The sequence below is a fragment of the Thalassophryne amazonica genome, chromosome 6 (genome assembly GCF_902500255.1).
Source record: "Thalassophryne amazonica chromosome 6, fThaAma1.1, whole genome shotgun sequence".
Lineage (NCBI taxonomy): Eukaryota > Metazoa > Chordata > Actinopteri > Batrachoidiformes > Batrachoididae > Thalassophryne > Thalassophryne amazonica.
Genome location: NC_047108.1, coordinates 114,726,634 through 114,747,864, shown reverse-complemented (window position 1 = coordinate 114,747,864; position 21,231 = coordinate 114,726,634). Strand labels below are relative to the sequence as shown.

At 42.3% G+C, this 21,231-nt stretch overlaps 1 protein-coding gene across 9 annotated transcripts in view; it reads left to right on the top strand.

Annotated features, from left to right (window-relative positions):
- The window catches only part of prdm16 (PR domain containing 16), a 456,303-nt gene that overhangs the window by 119,357 nt on the left and 315,715 nt on the right, over nucleotides 1-21,231 (top strand). For all 9 annotated transcript variants that reach the window (XM_034173187.1, XM_034173186.1, XM_034173184.1 and 6 more), the window contains exon 2: nucleotides 19,709-20,175. In XM_034173187.1, coding sequence (XP_034029078.1) covers nucleotides 19,709-20,175 — 467 coding nt within the window. The remainder of the gene's footprint in view (nucleotides 1-19,708; nucleotides 20,176-21,231) is intronic.

Below are 21,231 nucleotides of genomic sequence, written 5' to 3'. Positions count from 1 at the left end.
GATGGCATTACCCTGACCTCTAGTAATACTGTGAGAAATCTTGGAGTCATTTTGATCAGGATATGTCATTCAAAGCGCATATTAAACAAATATGTAGGACTGCTTTTTTGCATTTACGCAATATCTCTAAAATCAGAAAGGTCTTGTCTCAGAGTGATGCTGAAAAACTAATTCATGCATTTATTTCCTCTAGGCTGGACTATTGTAATTCATTATTATCAGGTTGTCCTAAAAGTTCCCTAAAAAGCCTTCAGTTAATTCAAAATGCTGCAGCTAGAGTACTGACGGGGACTAGAAGGAGAGAGCATATCTCACCTATATTGGCCTCTCTTCATTGGCTTCCTGTTAATTCTAGAATAGAATTTAAAATTCTTCTTCTTACTTATAAGGTTTTGAATAATCAGGTCCCATCTTATCTTAGGGACCTCGTAGTACCATATCACCCCAATAGAGCGCTTCGCTCTCAGACTGCAGGCTTACTTGTAGTTCCTAGGGTTTGTAAGAGTAGAATGGGAGGCAGAGCCTTCAGCTTTCAGGCTCCTCTCCTGTGGAACCAGCTCCCAATTCAGATCAGGGAGACAGACACCCTCTCTACTTTTAAGATTAGGCTTAAAACTTTCCTTTTTGCTAAAGCTTATAGTTAGGGCTGGATCAGGTGACCCTGAACCATCCCTTAGTTATGCTGCTATAGACGTAGACTGCTGGGGGGTTCCCATGATGCACTGTTTCTTTCTCTTTTTGCTCTGTATGCACCACTCTGCATTTAATCATTAGTGATCGATCTCTGCTCCCCTCCACAGCATGTCTTTTTCCTGGTTCTCTCCCTCAGCCCCAACCAGTCCCAGCAGAAGACTGCCCCTCCCTGAGCCTGGTTCTGCTGGAGGTTTCTTCCTGTTAAAAGGGAGTTTTTCCTTCCCACTGTAGCCAAGTGCTTGCTCACAGGGGGTCGTTTTGACCGTTGGGGTTTTACATAATTATTGTATGGCCTTGCCTTACAATATAAAGCGCCTTGGGGCAACTGTTTGTTGTGATTTGGCGCTATATAAAAAAAATTGATTGATTGATTGATTGATTGAAAACTACCCTGTGAGTCTTATTTGCCAGGACACTCTTGTAAAAGAGATTTTTGATCTCAATGAGTTTTTTTTTATTTTTATTTTTATCCTGGTTAAATAAACGTTTGATGATTTATGAGCAAATAATATATTATAATGCTTAATGATAAGGGTGATGGTGCAAGCGGTTGGGTGCTATAGCTTGCTAGCATAGTCTGGTCATATGATTACATCTCAGTGCTAGCTTGTTTAGCATGTTGCTACCTTCAAAAGCTACACTGTGAGTCTTATTTATAAATGTAAATAATGTATTCTAACGCTTATTGATTCGGGTGATGGGGTGAGCAGTTGGAACACTTGCCTTCCAACAAGGGCAGGAAGGCCTTGAGAAGACCAGGAAGTGTTTGCTGATCACCCTGACCATGCAGATCTGATCAAACTCAGGCTGTCAATCGTCAGTGTTAACACAGTTTAGCGTTCCTCTCTTGTAAAGCGCTACACTTTCTGCTTATGTACCTTTTCTCCTTTACTCCTGCTTCTTTTGCCACCGTTTTTGTTTCTCCTCACTGCCGATTCTTGCTACCTCTCACTTCCTGTGACCCTTCCTGGCTCCCCCCCCTCCTTCTCACCCTCTTCCGCCCTCCACCCTCCTCCTTCCCCTCCTCGTGGGTCCTGTGCCGGCCTAGCCAGGCAATGCTAACACTTTTGTCAGGGTGATTAATAGCACGCTGGATTGTCGTTAATTCACTGGCTAATGACTGGAGGGAGCAGGCGAGAAGAAGAGCGGAGCAGAGCGCAGCGAGGATGGAGAGTAATAGACTGATGTATGAGTATAGGCGGCTTCCAGTGGCAGAGGTGAACATTGTCACCCCAAATGCCGCCACCCCCCCCCTGCCCATGCCTCCCCCCCCAACTCCTCCTCCATCCTCTCCCAACCTGCACAGCAGACAGGATGCTGCACACATCATGTAGTTCAGACACACGTGAATATCAGTGACCATAAAACTTGACAGAAAGTAGATATGAGGCGTTTTACTTAATTAAATCCTTTTACATCTATTTGATAATTTTTTTTTTTTTTTTTTTTTTTTGCTCAGACCAAGCGTAAATTCTCTCCACTCTCTTTTCCTCATATTGGATATTCTGTTCATTAAATATGCAGGTGCATTGAAATTTTTCAAAAACATATTGATTTTAAGATGGATGAGTGTGACTGGAGCGTTGATAAGGATGTTGTGTTTTAGCGGCGGCACAAAATTAAACTGAAACAAAAGATGCCTGCACACATATGTGCACACAAACAGCCGCCCCGGTTGTCCCCTGGTTAATAAGAATGGATGGGTTTGTTCTGCACGCTGCCTGGCTGTTGCCCCCCCCCCCCCCCCCCCCCCCCGTGACTCACTGCTAAATGAAGCTGCACCTGAAGCAGGCGGACAGACCCACAGACTCACAGAACTACTGGCTTTAGCCTGATGGTTAAAGTGTTTGTCGCTCACCCTGAGCTGCTGTTATCTGGGACAAAAAAAAAAGCTACAGTGTGTAGGATTTAGTGCCATCTAATGGTGAGGCTGCAGATTGCATTATGCCATCGCGGGCCATGATTTTTGTTTCTTCACAATTTTGTTTCCTCCCTTGCCTTCGCTTGTGATAAACGATGTGTATGAACCCTAGGTGTCACAGTCCAACCTCTTGTCCGCGCCATGACACCTGGGTAATGGCTCATCTAGGGGATAGCCTGATGAGACAAAATACGGTGGGGACTTTGGGTGCCTGGAGCTACAGGAACCACAAAGGCCCAACAGGAACCTTAAACATGAGACTGCTAACGCGGCTCTGGTGAAACAAGAAGTCCTCAACGGCAGAGCAGGTCCTCAGAGTCCAGTCCTCTGGGATTTACCAGCCATGAGTCCAGTCCAGGCTAAGGATGGGTGAAGAAATACACAGACGCGTCTAGACCAACCCTGGGTGCCGATATTGATCAAGAGACAAACTTCCTCACCACTGTGGGATTGCCATGATGGCCTGACTGTGTTGTTACATCGTCCCACTCAGCCATAAATGAGTCCTGGCATTAGCTGGGAAGTAACCAGTGAAGGACTGGTGTCCCATCCAGGGAGACTCATAGACTCTCATCTGCTTCACAATCCAAACATAAGCAGGAGGACTTAGTGCTTCATGATATCATAAAGGCGTTACATAATAGTTGAAATCTGATGTAAAACTGCTTCAAACCCAATTTCTCCTCCACATAATGCAGTTTTAAACAATTTACAACTACTCATAATGTAGATGATTAGTTGAGACTTTAATATATTTTACCTTTGGATTACGAGGTCTGTTAGAAAAGTATCGGACCTTTTTATTTTTTTCAAAAACCTGATGGATTTGAATCACGTGTGCTTGCATGAGCCAACCTTGAACCTTTGTGCGCATGCGTGATTTTTTTCACGCCTGTTGGTTGCGTCATTTGCTTGTAAGCACCCTTTGTGTGAGGATGGGTGGAGTCTCTCGTCGTTTTTTCTTTGCAAGGAAATGGCGGAATGACTGGAGCAGTGTGACTGCATCAAATTTTGCCACAAACTGGGCCACAGCCAGGTGGAAACCATTCGGATTATTCAGATGGTTTTCGGTGACGATCCTCTGGGCATCACACAGATTAAGGAGTGGTACAACCGGTTTAAAGATGGCCGCACAATGGTGGAGAGCGAGCCGCACTCCGATTGGCATCAATACGCTGAAATGACGGGATCATTCCAAAGTGAACGCTGTGGTGATGTGGGACCGTCATGTGATTATCTGAGAAATTGCAGAATAGGTGGACATCAGCACTTTTTCGGCACATTCCACTGTGAAAGAAGATTTTGTCATGAAAAGAGTGGCGGCGAAATTCATCGGCACGAAGCTGATCGCGCAGCAACAGCGCCTCCGTGATGAAGCCTCACAGGACATGTTGTGACATGCCCTGACATGTCCAGCTTGTCCACAATTTCTCGGATAGTCACACGACTGAAAAGCCACCAAAAGCCGTCTGAATCTTCCGAATGGTTGACGAGCTGGGCATGTTACAACATGTCCTGTGAGGCTTCATCACGGAGGCGCTGTTGCTGCGCCATCAGCTTCGTGCCGATGAATTTCACTGCCGCTCTTTTCATGACAAACTCTTCTTTCACAGTGGAATGTGCCGAAAAAGTGCTGATGTCCACCTATTCCGCAATTTCTCAGATAATCACACGACGGTCCCACATCACCACAGCGTTCACTTTGGAATGATCCGGTCATTTCAGCGTGCTGATGCCGATCGGAGCGTGGCTTGCTCTCCACCGTTGTGCGGCCGTCTTTAAATCGGTTGTACCACTCCTTAATCTGTGTGATACCCAGAGGTTCATCACCGAAAGCCATCTGAATAATCCGAATGGTTTCCACCTGGCTGTGGCCCAGTTTGTGGCAAAGTTTGATGCAGTCGCGCTGCTCCAGTCGTTCCGCCACTTCCTTGCAAAGAAAAAACGACGAGAGACTCCACCCATCATCACACAAAGGGTGCTTACAAGCAAATGACGCAACCAACAGGCGTGAAAAAAATCACGCATGCGCACAAAGGTTCAAGGTTGGCTCATGCAAGCACACGTGATTCAAATCCATCAGGTTTTTGAAAAAAATAAAAAGGTCCGATACTTTTCTGACAGACCTCGTACAGCTGCTTTGGAGAAGCTCCAAAAGTCTCATTTGTTTTAAGTTCAAAGAAGCTTCTAAGCAGTTTGAACCAGTGAGCAGTGAAAACCCAGTTAGGACTTAAAAAAAATCACCTTAAACACATTTTTTACAGATGTTAGAAACCACTTGCCATATTGTTTAAAGCGTTTAAAACATGTCTGAAGCATTTTTAAAGTGTTTTAAGCTGGTTTACATTTGCTACTTTAAAGAAAAAAGACAAATGGCTCCATGATTATTTGATGATCAAAGTGAACATATTTGTCAGCTGCACCTCAGCATCATCACTGGACTGTTTGATTGAAGGTTTTTCTCTTTTCTCGTGATAAGATCAGATGTTTGATGTTGTTGCTCTCGTGAGTGCCCGTCTAGTTTCCATTCGTGACTCTATCGATCATCGTTCTGTCTTTGTGTTTATTTTCTCTCTCATCTTTCTATTTATTTGAATTCTCTTTGATTTTTTTCATTCTTCCAGCTTTCTACAGCTCTGTTCTCTTTTCTCCTTCCTTGCGCTCCCTCCTCCTCCCCTGCCCCTTCCCACCCCCTTGGGTGATGTTTGCAACTCAATTTGGCAAATGTAACTCGATATTGATTATTATTAATATTTATCATGTTTGTGAACATGTTTTCCTCCAGTGCTATTAATCTGGCCTGTTAATAAATGTCTGCAGCAGCTGGGGCCCCCACGGGATGACAGGGCCACCACACACACACATACACGTGCACACACACACACATGCTCCCAGCTGCAGGAGGTTTCTGTCTTTTATTTGCCTGAAGACTTGATCTGTTCTCAATGCACACACACACACACACACACACACACACACACACACACACACACACACACACACACACACACACACACACACACACACACACACACACACACACACACACACACACACCTCTGTAGGACGGAGTGACTCGAGGCTACTCAGCACAAACAACACATCAATACATCAACCGTGTGGCTCCACACAAACACTCACACACATACACAAAACACACACAGATGCTTGATTCCCTTCCTGAGCAGCATCGACCAAATTCACCCCAGTTGTTTTAGCCTTGAAATGGAGCAGAGTGGCTGTATTTTATTTTATTTTTAACTGTTCAGTGTTGTAAGAAAAACAAGAGGCAAGAAGAGTAGAGGGAAAAAAAACTAACTAGACTAGAATGTTGCAGCCCACATGCACACAGATGCTTAAAGAACAAGAGGTGGGAGCACATGAGAAACAGCAGATTCTAAATATTATAGCTGAGACAACTAGACAGTTTGTCTACCACCAAAATATATTTTGATTAATTTAATACTGATTTAAAGCAATTTTTCAGAAAAAGCCCAAATGTAACAGCTTCCATGTGATGATTTTCACCATATCACCAAGTTCTTCTGACATTTGTATAATATTAACAGCTGATACATAAATTTTGAAAAAAGATCAATTCATCATGACAATAATGAACTGCGGCTGTAGTTTCTATAATATTCAATATTCCAAGACATAGCTTTATGACATCACAAAGATCATACATAACTAAGGCTTGAACCCTTGCTTCACTCCTGTGGGTTGGTGAAACTGCATGTTGTCCATCAATTGTGCGGCAGTTATATGCTGGGCTGACCATAGCCACTGACCAAAGGATCAGAGGATCAAATTCCTCCTACTCCTGAGGTGTCCTTATGATCAGGTGTGCACATTACTGGTGCTTGTGGAGCTCAAGATAAATGATGTACAGCAGAAAACACTTAGGGAAGTGTTTTTCTTACATTCTGTCATCATCACTTTCCTACTGAGAAGTGCTTCCCTCTGTGTTCAGCTCCACATCATTTATTTTTAAAATGTAAGAACACCATGAGTACCAGTTATGTGCACACCTGCTTATGATGCTTGTCTGCACCTCAGCCTGTACAAATCTCCCACCATCTGTGACAGCAGCATTGGTAGAACATCCACTGTGAAAACATTCACTCAATATGTTGGTGGAACCTGGTGTGGTCATCCCCATAGGAATAATTTAAAAAAGCAACTGAATTAAAGCATACACTCCTCATAACTTATTCAAGTATTTAAGCGTTCTGAAAATGAAAGTTAAATTAAAGGACAGTGGTTACCAAACCAAACTTCATACTTGTCTGAGGTATTTTTGAGGTCATCTTGTGTGAACTTATGATGTTGTGTACACTAAGTTTCAGAAACTCAGCCTGCTTGTGGCCAGAGTTAGAATGAAAACCTGCCCAAATTCATACTTGTCCACTGTCTTACTGAAGTGAGCTTGCATTTTCCTCATTATAATAATGCTCAGTGGATAATAGCGTAAGTGCATTTAGGGCATGTCCACCTCCACTTTGCTATTTATGGAGAGCAAATTCACAGCACAAAGTAAAATGCAGAGCACAAAGGTATTGTATTTAGTCACTTAATGGAATTGCAACATGATGAAAATACAGTAGAGAAATGAAGTGAGGGGTTTTCTGGCCAGGTTTAAGGCTCTGCACCAAGACGGCACTGCACGTGAGCGGAGAGCAGCCACCAAAACTCTCTGAAGTCAAGCAGTAAGGTGAGGTTTTTGTATTTGTCCTTTGCTGTATCTCGGCAGTGACATACATGTCTTTGGGTCCTTGGCCTTTGATATTGAGAGATGCCTGGGAAGAGCTTATGGAGTCATGAGGTCTCTGGACAGAGGTGTTTTGCAATACCAATATATTTGCAGTCAAACAAAGGTCCAAGTGTCCTGGTGCAGCCTGTCTTGCTGTGTGGTTGTGAGACTTGGACACTAACCAGTGACCTAAGATGACAAAACTGGATCTCTTTGGTACGAGGTGTCTTCAAAGGATCCTTGGGTACCATTGGAATGATTTTGTATCAAATGAGCGGTAACTAAGAGAGACTAGGATGAGGAGGATTACTTGCATTGTGAGGAAGCATCAACTTTGACATTTTGTCCATGTGGACTGTTTCTCTGTGCATGATCCAGCATGCAGGTGCCTGAATGTTGAGGACCCCAGTAGAGGGAGAAGACCAAGGACATGCCCACATTTCACCTGGCTGCGGCAGATAGATAATTATGTTCAAGATTGGAATGGACTGGTTGTCTACCTGGTTGGTCGCCATCCAGGACCCAAAGTGGTTCTGTAGTGTTGTGGTTGTGGCAAAGCACAGCACCAGCGCATGCTCCCACACTAGGCTTGACTTTGGTGTTTACGTTGACTGGTTGTCACATTGGTGTATCTGAATATTGCAGTGAGCAGACTGAGGGCTTGGTTATCTATGGTGCAATGACTTTGTGCCTTCTTGCATTATTAGGAAACTAGCAATGACACTGTGTGTGGCTTTGTGCCAGGAGGAACATGTTTATACATATGTATAGATGTTAGGGCTGCAGCAGAACTAACAGTAGACTATTCTGTTTTCCACCTCTATTAAATAATAATGAATAATAAACAGTACCCTGGTGACACGCTGCAAGAACACACCATCATCCAGTTTTACTCCTCTCACTCACTCTACCTTTAAGTTGCACTGGTCTGATTTTTACAGCCGCTCACCTCCGCCCCTTTTGTTTTAAACGGAGGGTGTTGGAGCTTTTTAGTGTGGAAGCAGAATCATCAAAGGCCTGCTGACCAATGAAGAACAGGTACCAAGATCCCTCTGTGGTCCTAAACACAGCCAATAACACAGCTAAGTGGGACCATATTGATACAATATAGCAGCACAAACAGCAGATTAGGCTTTGGTCTGAAAGCCGCCTCCCCCCTCGCACATGTACGCACGGCGCTCCCACATCAAAATGTTTGGTCATTTATTGCTCAACCAGCTAACCATTTTTCATATCTGTCATGGTTCACACATTCTCCTTCTTTTTTCATCTTCTCTCCCCATATTTAGAGCCGGTGCACTTACATAGTTCTGCTTTCGTCCTGGATACTGTCCTTTCATCAGCGGCTGGCTTTCGTTTTTGAACTGAACCAGATCAGTCAATGGCCAGACAAGCATACGTGTGTGTGTGTGTGCATGTGTGTTGGAGAGGGGAGGCAGTGAAATAGGCCGTGTGGTGCTTTATGACGGCCATCATTGGCGCACATGTCCTATTTCTAGTTGACTTTATTGTTATCTTAGCCGCAGCCGCAGCCGTGGCTCCACGGTGCTGCTGGCTCTTTAGAGAAGCGTGCTCATGATACTCAAACTGTTGTTGGCACCCAAACCCGCCTGTGGTCAGCACAGCTTTACAATGTTTGCCATCACTATATAAAAGTCATGAACAACAATGTATCAATTACTATTCGAAGAAGATTAAAATGCTGTTTTAAGCTTTACAGAACCAAGAAGAGCGCTCAGAAACTATGTACGTTCACAGTGTCGGCCATTGTTACACCGAATGAGCTTGGAGGGCAACTGGGATTTTGACATCTTATTCCTTTATGACATCATAAAGTAATAAGATAAAAAGAGAAAAAAAATAACAGGCAGTTATTGATTCCCTGAAAATGTATCTCAACTTAATGAACAATCTCCACAGAGCCACTGAAGAAACCACTGTGCCCAACTTCCTGATGTCAATATGTCGACCTGGGTTTGATTCCCTGTGACATATCGAGGCAAATAGCACCCCCATTTGTAAAAGTCAGTATAACAAGAATGTTTTGTACAACTAAATGCAAATAAATGTCATAAAATTTAAATGATTAATCTTGTATGAATTATATTTGGACTTTATAGTATTTCAGCCATTGCTCACCGAGTTACTGGTGTTAGATAATATCTGTGCTAAGTCCTTATTTTATGTTAGTTATCAAGTGCTTTATTTTGCTATTTGATTGGAAGTCTCTGGTTTCTGGTTTAACATTTAAACATAAGAGTTAAGTTTTGCTTCCATCATTTATGTCTAAGTTTTAGATACAGGGAGGGCTCCCCCTATCTGTGGGAGCCAGTAACATTAGAAATGTGAGACTAAACTACACCCAATGTAAACGCCCACATTGTATAAAAAGTGCTGTATGACCCATTTTCTTTCACAAGATGGACACTGTCTGTGAGGGTCCCAGTCCGGTTTTCATTGTGACTGTTGTGAAAAGTGTGGTGACACGGACCCACAACAGGGGGCGTAAATGAACGGTCAATGGGAATGCAAGAATAACAATTTAATGTTGTGAAAAGTGCACAACGAATACAGATACAATCAATACTACAGTCAATCTCAAATTGGTGTAGTGTGGGCAGGCTCGAGGATAGGAGACGTCCGTCCAGAGAGGAGTCGGATCCCACACGATTTCCACCGCCAACGGATCTGGAACACTCCGTAGCTGCCAATTCTGAGTCCCCAGGTGGCCACCGTCTCCAGCTGTCAGATCGGGTACTGCTGGCAGGAAACAGAAACAGTTAAGAGTGAGTGTGAGTGAACACACCCAGCAAACAGTCAGCAAATGACTCCTTTTTGGGAGGAGAAGAACGCCTCCACCTCCTGCTTTCACAAGTCCTGTGAGTTACTGTGCAGACCCAGTATACACTTGTCGAGTGCTGGAGTGCAGAGCGGAAACGTCGGCTCCAACCAACTCCCTTAGACTCGGATACAAGTGGAAAAGCTGCAAATTCAAAAGTCACTAATTATCAGCTACCAGCTCAGATGCAATGAACGTCACAACAAAAGCTTAGCTGCAAAGACAGCTGAGAGTCTACCTGTACGGGTCAACGATTTCTCGCGTGGGTGTGGTGTCTTCTCCAGGCTTTTATGGGTGCGTCATGATGAGTGGATGAGTGACAGCTGTCAATCCAAGTTCCAGATGCTCCTGGCCGCAACTGCACCCTCTGGTGCCTGAAGCCCGCCTTCAGGCAGGGCGCCCTCTGGTGTTGGTCCAGCAGTACCTCCTCTTCGGGCGGCCCACACAACAGTGACCTTTAATAAATCCAAAATGAGGAATACAAGGATTACAAGGTTGTTGGAAAGGGGCAGTAAATTACATAAAGAACTGGGTAGAAATTACACTGGAAAACATTCCTGAAAAGAACGTGACTGATACAGAGTTTTTGGGCTTGATACTCACATTCGGGAGTAAAATATTTACATTACCGATACATACAGTACATACACAAAAAAACTGCAATGATTCATAATATTTAGTTATCAAATCCTTATGACAAAATATGTATTGAGGTTTGATGTTTTAGAGTTTACACATGAACTTTATTATAAATGAGGATAAATATAACCAACAATCAACCGCTGTACATCATTAGGACTTCACTTGGATTGGCAGTTATGGTGTCGCATCCAGACCAGTCTCACACTGTTAGAGCGCGATACCATGATGAAATGTAGTAGATTTTCATGATGGGGTTGTTTAACCCTCACCATATCCATAACCATAAACGTATCTCAAAAGACCACATGGTAGTCCTCCACCATTCTTCATCTATTATTTCATAATACCATCCCGAAAATCTGCTACATTTTGTGACGGCATCACAAAGTAATAGATTAAATCATTTTTGGTGATGGCATGATGAAATGCCTTGAAATATGGTTGCTAGCATTTACATAAAAAAATGCTTCTTGTCTATATGGGTCCCTCTTTAATGGCAGCAAAGTGACAACATGTTGCTTGTTGCTGTAAAATTCCCAGTCTGTTTGAAAATGAATGGTGGCTGGTCACTTTGCCTGTTTTCCTTTGTAGCTAATGTGACCAAGGGGTGACAGGGTCCCAGCCATGATTGACACCATTATAAACAATGGTGCTGGAAAAACTACATAATGACACCATTTCCAAAGTGTTTCTTTGCATTCTTTATTCTCTCAAATAAAAGTTTTCATATCGGCAAAAGTAGCACAGATACCAATATCAGCCCAGTTTTTCAGCTAAGTGATGCATCAATCGGGCTCTAAAACTAAACAGTCCTCAAGCCCCGCCCACTGCTCAACCACTGCACTCAGATTGTGACTGACATCTTCTGTTTGTGATGTAATGAATCAAGTGTGTGAGAAAACTAGATTTTAGTGCAAACAGACCTTCTCCAGTCTGCAAGAAATGACATGTGTCTGATAAGGAAAGTTTAATGAATTTATTTTTTTGAGTGGAGTGGATATTTAATATTCATATTCAGCACAGAGAGCGCCGGCACGTAGAACGTTTATAGGATTCTTGCTTTCGACGCCGACTACATCCACAGTTCAGCTCAGTGTTTGTGCCACAAGGCACGTGTTTGTGTGCGTTCAGGCAGACGGCAGAAAATTACTCCAGATCTTGATCTTTCTGCATTTAAGTCTGGAGTGCTCTGATTAAACACAACCACAGAACAATTTGCCTGTTGTAAGGCCCGCCGATCCAAACTGCTGATTTTCAGCACCGTGTCGTTATTTTGCCATGGCAACACTGATTACAGATTTATCACCACTTCATCATTTTTAAAGCCTCTTTTTGTTGTTGTTGTCTGAATTCTTCATTCTCATATTTTTATTTATTGTGTTATTTGTGTTTGCGCGTCTCAGAGGTGAGCTGTCATGTGGGTGATGTTGCAGTTTGTAATTTGACTGTGACGTGCAGTGATTATGAGATACCATCTTCACCTACGACCCCGTGTGGCCTTTGGCACATGTGTTTCGAGTGCAGCAGCTCCTGCCGCACTCACAAACAGATGTGCGTCTGTGTGATCACCTGCATCTGCCCAAACATCTCTATTACTGTAAAGCAGGCTGCAAAGCAAAAAAAAAAAAAAAGAACCCTGAATTTACAATTTATCAAGTAAATGTGGCGGCGTGATGTGGCCTGGGCTCGACTCTGAGGCTGAGCAGCGCACTTTTCCAGCCAACGAACAAACAGCTCATTGTGGCCGCAGCCAGCACCGGGACCCCCAAGGTGCGATTTAATGATTGACCCCTGATGTAATCAGGATAAATAGTCCCCGTAAAGGAGAAAGAGATGGCGAGAGGAGCATGGAGAAAGAACAACATAAGGAGCCGGGCAGAGGATGGTACTGCTGTGCTTCTTTCTGTGGAGTCCCTCAGGGATCAGGGATAGGAGCCCTCAGGGACTGGAGCCCGACATCGCCACCACATTAAAGACACCAAAGCTGAAATACAGCGCTTTATAAGTGGCACTTGGCCTCTGTTACACGGTATATCCTCATGTTCCAAAATTTTTTAAGTTTTTCATTGTCAAACGTCATGGTTGAATAAGATCAAGATAAGAATCTTTTTACTTTTGGGAACAATGTAGGGGACTTGAAGCTCAAAGCCAAATCCTCTGTTCACTTTTATTTATTGTTTTTTTATTTATTTATTTATTTTTTTATCCAGATGGTTCACTTAAAGCTGGACGGCCTTTCAAATTTGACATAACTGACAAAATTTAGTTTCTACTGAAATCCAAACATTATAGTGTTGGTTTGTTTTTGTAACATGTTGCAAAATTACAGCTCATTTTAGTGAAGACAACATATTTTTTTCTGGGGGGGAATTTCATGAGGAATATTATCTTTTTGTTCTAATGCCATTGTGCAGATTGACTGCAAGAGGAAGTGCATGTGCACATGCATGAGGTTTTGCAATGACCTGACCTGTGACCTGACCCACTTGCTTGATGCGCATTTCGGGGGCATGCATGATAACATATGAGTAACATATCTTGACTGATGCAGAAATAAGCTGTTTTGTAACATTTTACGCCATCTTGGTTTATTTTGCTAACGTGAGTAGGCAGCTGATGTCATGCTGCCTTTCTTTATTCTGATTGGCTGTCACTGTGTCCTTCCCAGCATCCTCTTGAAGCTTGGGGAAAGCCCCCATGTGATCTGTGATGTTATTACCAAATGTAGGTCATGGTGTGTGAATTTTGACCCATCAGGGGTTGAAATTCTAAAACGTTTTCAGACAGCGTGAATTTTGATCCAATTGGTAATTTAATATAATGAATCCCTAATTTAAATGCTAAATATAAAATATATTTATAGTGATGCCAAATAAAATACTTTTTATTTAAACAAAACAATACAAAAAGACAAAGACTGTAGAGCTTTAAAGCTACAGTATGTATAATTTAGAGATAGTAGATATTTAATATAGCATTCATAACCATCTGTTCATTAGTGTATATTCTTTCTGTTTTTTAAGACTGATGTAAATTAAGTTTAAGTCAATTTTTTTTTTTTTTTTTTTTTTTTTTTTTTTGCATTTTCCACATCATCTGAACTTTTTGTAATCTTGCACATGATGAAGAGATGTGCATTTTTTAAAATCTATATTTATTTTTTTGTGCATGCAGCGTAAACAGACAAACAAACTAACCAAAGTGTGTTTAATAGTTTTTCTGAGGTGGTCTTCCTCTGGACGGGTCGAGTGCCAGTGAAAGTGGGCAACGTGAAAAAGTGTTTAACGGCTTTAAAACACTGATTGTGCAGTCGGAGCAACAGATAGAGCCGACTTATAAAACTTTAATTGATGTGTGAAATGTGGAAGCTACTGCTGGCTCACATGTTCCACACTTAATTGCGTGCCTGTTCTGAGCCCCCATGAAACAGCCATCATTAAAAATAATGCACCCCCCCACCCTCCAAAAAAGAAGTAGTTCTTTTCCAGTCAAAATGACGCAAAATCAGTAATAAAAGAGTAGATTTTACTGCTTCACTTTTATATGATAAGTTTCCCGGATCTTGCGGAGCGGCTGCGAGTTTGCCAGGCGCTGAAAAGCTCCTGTCGCATACATTCATGCTTTCACTTTTCATACTTAAGACATACTCTCCATGTCAGTTACTTTAACAGCTTTCATGGACCACATCTGTTACCGGGCAGAAACCCAAATATTTATTAAAGGACAAAATTCTGATGCACTGTGACCTGAACTTCTGCAAATCCAGGCTCCAATTATTTTCCAATACACAAACCGCACATCCTGCCCCTCCCAACGGGGAGAAACAGCTCTTTACAAATACAAGGAGAAAATAGAACTTTGTGACTGTTCTTTTTGATATAAATGTGCTTATTTCAGGCAGAATGAATTTGCAGTGACCTCCTGCACAAAACATGTATATTTTGTAGATGTCATGTTGCAGATGCATCATGGGAAGCGGTGGCAGGCTCGGCAGCAGGCGACACAGAGCCTAACGAAGGGGGGGGGGGGGGGGGGGCTTGATTGGAACCACTCCTACTGTAATTTTGGGCCTAGTTAGGCTGCTGATTGCCAGGCCTTGTGTTTAGATCATAAAACTGCAGTGCTGCTTTGACTAAAGATACCAGGATCTGTCCAGAGAGAAGGCGCGGGGGGGCACTGACACACACACACACACACACACACAGATCTAGCGATGTCTCACACTCACGCAAACAAACCCACACAGCCATAAATACTCAACTCAGTGTCAACCTGGAGGATTTAACACACATGCTACATACATGCATGCACATTTAGGACATTTCGTCACTCACAGATGTGCATTTTTCACGTTTGTGAACTCTCCACAGATGACTCCTCCGTAAAGTCAAATGTTGCATCTCCTCGTCATATTCAGTGATGTTTAAATGGTTAGATGCTGGTGCACGCTCACAATTATGTTGTCATTCTGTGGATGTGATAATAATGACGGCTGGTGATTCCAACCGAGTCACTGAGAGACACCGTAATAAGCTGTAAGATGAGTACTGGCTGAAAAAAAAAGCTTCATTGGAATTGAGAACTTCTCACATCAATGAATCTGCAAGACTGAAGCTTGTTGTTTTTATCTGATTCTTCTCACATCAGCTGTGTCGCCATTAAGGAGCTGCAACCTTCCAAGGCTGCATTTCCTGACTGCAGCCTGGAGGTCCGGATTCAACTCTACTTGGAATGCGGCTTGTTTCCCCCAAAAAAGATCCACTAGAAAATGAAAGACTATCAGATTTTTACGACATAAATATGTATATATTGTGAAAAGAAAATTATGTCATTTGGACACATTTTTGATTCCATGTACATGTTTAAGTCATATTTTCTTTTTTGTTGTTGTTTTTGGGGGACAGCAGATGTTTTCTTCAAGGCTCAAACAATCCCAAGTGTCACTGCATGTATCCCAGTGCAAAGCATATATATATATATATATATATATATATATATATATATATATATATATATATAGCTTTCTAATTGTCTTACGTACAATTTGTACTTGTTCAATAAAGCTGCTCAATCAATTAATCAATCAATAAATCAATCAGTCATAAACAATATTTAAGTTTTAACTGCGTCTTAAAATAGGTCAACTTTAGCCATCTTTGACCTTGCCCAAGGTCTGTGTCCCAACAATGTTCCCTGTGAATTTGAAGACTCTGGCCAAGCACAGACAGACAGACAGACAGACAAACAGATGGATGGACAGACAGATAGATGGACAAACAGATGGATGGACAGACAGATGCAAAGTCTTTGCAGTACTCGATACCCATATCTGATGGCCAACAGGTAATAAATAAATGTAAAAAGGCCAATTTCAGGCTCTGTATGTAAAATTGTAAATAAGTAATGTTTATAAAAAAGTATAAATAAATAATGAAAATTTGAGAACAAGAGCCAGGAGGCAAAACTGTCAGCTTACCAGTGGATTTACACTCCTACCTTCACCTACGTCATGAGCTTTGTGTAATGCCTGAAAAAATAAGGTCACAGATACAAGAGACAGAAAGAGATTCTGTCCATTGCGTATCTGGGTTTACACTCCTGGACAGGGTGAGAATGTCAACAATCTGAGAAGAGCCGCTGCTTCTTCTTAATGAAAGGGGTCAGCTGAGGCAGTTGGGGCATCTAGTGAGGATGTCTCTTGGTTGTCTCCCTAGGTAGGTCTTCCAGGCACATCCAACTGGGATTATATTTCCCATCTGTTTTGGGAACACCTTGGGATCCCCTAGGAAAAGTAAGGGTAAGGAATTTTGGGAGGAGCTGCTCAGTCTGCTGCCAGCACCACCCGGACCCAGATAAGCGTCAGAAGATGAATGAATAAATGAATTATAAGAATGATCATGACGCTCTGAGTTACGCACACTACACTAGCTTGTTGTATGTAAGGGCAGGGGTGCTGCAACATCATAGTCTGTTGATGGGAACTTTATAGTTAGCAAGATCGTAATTTCATACTGTGTTCCCACCTCATTTCCACCAGCAATAAATTTGAGTTTTATTGATTCTGGACTTTAAAAATTGATATTATAAAATTAAATATCATGATGTAATGTCAATGTTTTTCCTCACCCCTACTGAATAGTCGATTTTGTTTTGCCAATACTGCGCCAATGACCAATTAGGTGATTTCATCCAACCATTTTGTGCTCAGTGCTACATTTTATTCTGAGAAATTGTACAGTGTAAAAGCCATTCTGTGGTCAGACTTGTACCAAATGCACCTGGGCTTTTTTAGATTATGCAAGATAGGGCCCCCTGTGTTTCTTTGTGCTCTCATGACTCATGGTTGAACCATCAGTGATGACAAGAAATCATACCCAAAATCTTATTTTACATGGAGATATCTCACAATAAGGAAACAAATGGTGCACCTGTTCTGTGTGACTTTAATGATCTTAACCATTTTTTTTTTATTTTAATCTTTGCATGCTTTAATGTTGTAATTATTTTGAGGTTTTATAATTCATACAGTTTTTATTTCAGTTTAATTTGTTCTTTGCTTCTCTGTTGCTTAGTTGTGTACTTTATTTAATCAAATCATTTAATATTTCTTTTGTGACAGACATTCGTCAGTTGATGGAGACATTAATTTTCCTAAAAAAAAGAAAAAAGTCTCTTCATGTGACTATCTATCTATGGAAGCGTATTGCATTCAGTGGATTAAAACAAATAGACCACTGATCTCGTAATTTCGAGATAAGATCTCGTAATTACGAGATCTTTTCTCATAATTACGAGATCTTGTAATTATGAGATCTCATAATTACTAGAAAAGATCTCGTAATTATGAGATCAGGTGTCTCCAGCTTCCCCGTATGCGCGCTTCCTCAATGATCAGCGGGCATGATGGCGCTGTCGCAATTAATCTGCTGTTACCACCTTCTCGGTCTGAGACACTGGGAAATACTGATATTTCTTAAAAATGAGGATGATATTAATATTAGTATGTCAACACTGCAGGCATCTCAAGTCCTTGGGATTGTTCCGGCGCAAAGCCCAGTCTGACGTGCTGGACGTCGCTCTCTTTCTTACGTACGGAAGCTCTGAGCTGCCAAGCCCTAATATATATTTGGCTCAGTATCATGCAATTACGTGAAAAGTTTCATGTTATAACGTGATATTATAACGTGATACTTATCACGTTATTTCGTCATATGAAATTATCATGTTATTTCATGATGCGGTATTTTCACGTTATAACGAGAACTTATCACGTTATAACAAGAAATTATGCTCCACGTCGCCGTAATTATGAGATCAAGCTATTGTTTTTATTTATTTATTTTGTGTGTGTGTGTGTGTGTGTGTGTGTGTGTGTGTGTGTGTGTGTGTGTGTGTGTAATCGCTTCGTACTTCCAGTCCAAGCGTGAGAATGCCCGAGTCATAATCGAAAATTGGCCAATTTGTAACCTCCGACACTGCATTGTGATCCACACCACGGCGCACAAAGTGTGGATTTCCCACTAAATTGTTGCTGGATGAATGAAACTCCTCCAGCGAGGCGAGGCACAGCTCGGGCACACAGACTGGCATGTGCCCGGGTGGGAGTGAGCCCCGCTGTGTCCCTCAGTGGTCGGTGGGTCTGTGTGAGTGAAAGCTGGAAGTCGCCCCGTGCTCCTCCCTGGACATTCATCCGGGAGCACTTCAGGGGGAAAATCCACACTTTGTGTTTGATTATAGTGTGTTATCATCGGCTGAGCTCAGCTCACGTCTGTGCTGAGGGACTGGAAGTACGGAAGTATATACATAAAACTATTTAGACACCTGATCTTTTCTCATAATTACGAGATCCTGATCTCGTAATTACGAGAAAAGATCTCGTAATTACGAGAAAAGATCTCACATTTTTTTTTTATCCAGTGAATGCAATACGCTTCCCTAACTATCAGTGAACCTGATCTATTTTTATTTATTTACTACCTGGGCTACCCGGTGCTGCCCGGGTTAACCTGTTTTAGACATAACCAAATGCTAATCATTTTAATCAAAACAATTGCCCAACATTTGTTTTTGTAATGCTGATGTCTTATAAATATAATATTTAATGGGCTAAAGTTTGTCCAGCAGAACTATCAGAGGTGGACTCCCCAAACTAAGTGGAAATACTTGGTTAAAAGACAAACACATTTGAAGTCCTTCATGCAGACTTTGTTTTGTAATCAAATTTACAACAAAATTACACACAAAAGGTAGGTAACAGTAAATGTAAATATCAATGAATCATAATTGAGGTAGTGGTGTATTTCACTGTTTTTACATTGCAATTTTACAAACATAAAATGAATGTATTCAGACAGGAAGGCAAACTGGGTTGTACAGGACAGTTGGGTGCTTAACAGTTGAGAACATAACGTCGCTGAAGAAAGGGATTAAATAAACAGAGATGGCCAACACATATACAGGGCTGGAAATTTGAATCTGCCTGGTCATACCCACAGCTGGCTATTTAAAAAAAAAAATAGAACCAGTTTGTTCCCCATGTCATGAGGATTCAGAATATATATAGTTTTTAGGGCTATATATTATAGTTTGAGAGTTTATCCCAGACACAGATAGACAGACAGAGGTAGCCCTTTATGTATATAGATTTTAAATTCTTTATGGAACCTTCTTGTCATCTCAGATGTGCCAATGTAGATGGCCACCCCCTGATTCTGTTTTGCTGAAGGTTTTTTTCCTGTGAAAGAGGAGTTTTGTTTTGTTTTTTTCTTTGCTAATGTTACTAATGTACTTGAACTGAATTCACGTTGTACCTCCTGGACGTCTGTATTCACCATGATCTCCATGTCTGTGTTTCCGTCAGACGACAGCGAGCCTGCGGACAGCATGTTCGACACAGCGGCCGACCTGCCAGGTTTAGTGGCCAGTGAAGGTGGTGCCGACAGTCCAGAAGACGACACGGAAGATGGCGTCATGAACATGTCCCCGTTGCCCTCACCGACTCCTTCTCATCCAAACAACCACCACCACCACCTGCTGCACCCCCACATCTACACCTCCCACCACCACCACCTCCACAACAACAACAGCAACAGCAGCAGCAATGACCAGGACTTCACCACGCCCAAGGAGGGCTCGCCCTACGAGGCGCGCGTCTACATTCCCGATGACATTCCCATTCCCAGCGAACTGGAGCTGAGGGAGTCCTCCGTGCCTGGTGCTGGTCTGGGCATCTGGGCCAAGACTCGCATTAGTGCAGGTGAAAGGTTTGGACTGCACAGCACCCTCCACTACGGGGCCACCGGCAAAGACAGCTCCTACGGATGGGAGGTAGGAACTCGCCTGGTCTTCTCCTTTTAACTCACACTTTACCGTCATTCCTGGAAAGCTACGTTTGGCCACTTTGGCACCTTGTGGCACATGATAAATGTGCATTAGGACTCACAAACACAGCAGAAGCAGGACAAAAACCATGAAGATGAAAAGAGAATATTCATGAAACATCCTTTTTACACATTTACATCTGCAGCCATCGTTCTTCATTCCCAGGCGGCAAGCTCATCAGCCGCAAAGATTCCCATTTCATTTACATTCCCTGGATGATTGTACCTCCTCTTTGATCCTGCACACACACACACACACACACACACACACACACACACACCACACACACACACACACACACACACACACACACACACACACACACACACACACACACACACACACACACACACACACACACACACACATATATATCTATGCAAAACACACTTTTCCAAGATTCCAGCAGCGCCACAATGTCAGATGGAAAAATCGGCTGATTAGGGGGGTATCAGCTTTTCTGGGCATCAGTCTGAGCGCGCGCGCTCATTTGGTCACGCCACGCGATATGGAAATGGAGAATGTGCAGCCCGGTGCAGTGATGGCATATTGAACTATTAATTTTCATTTCAACATGACATTAGAGGATATTGAAGTTGCTTCAGAATGATCTTTAGAAAAAAAGAACAACTCTTCACTGTCTGTCTGTCTGTCTATCCCACTCGTCTTTCTTTGCTTCACCTAATCAGAGATGAAATATAACGGCCTGCTTTTCAATTCACTGGCTCCTGGACACGTCACCTTTAACACGCAGGTTATTCTTGTTGTCTCATGTTACACTCATGTAGAATAAGAAACAGACACACACACTTAGCATTCAAACACCACCTCGAAAAGGGCCAACGACACCGGAATTGCACACTCAACCAATGCAAACAACCGCAAACAATAATACTTATTAACCAAGGCCATATTGTTTATGAGAATTAATGGTAAGCACGCTTTTAATTAATGAAAAGGTGAGTCAAACATGAACCTGAACTAGAATGATGCATCCTTCAT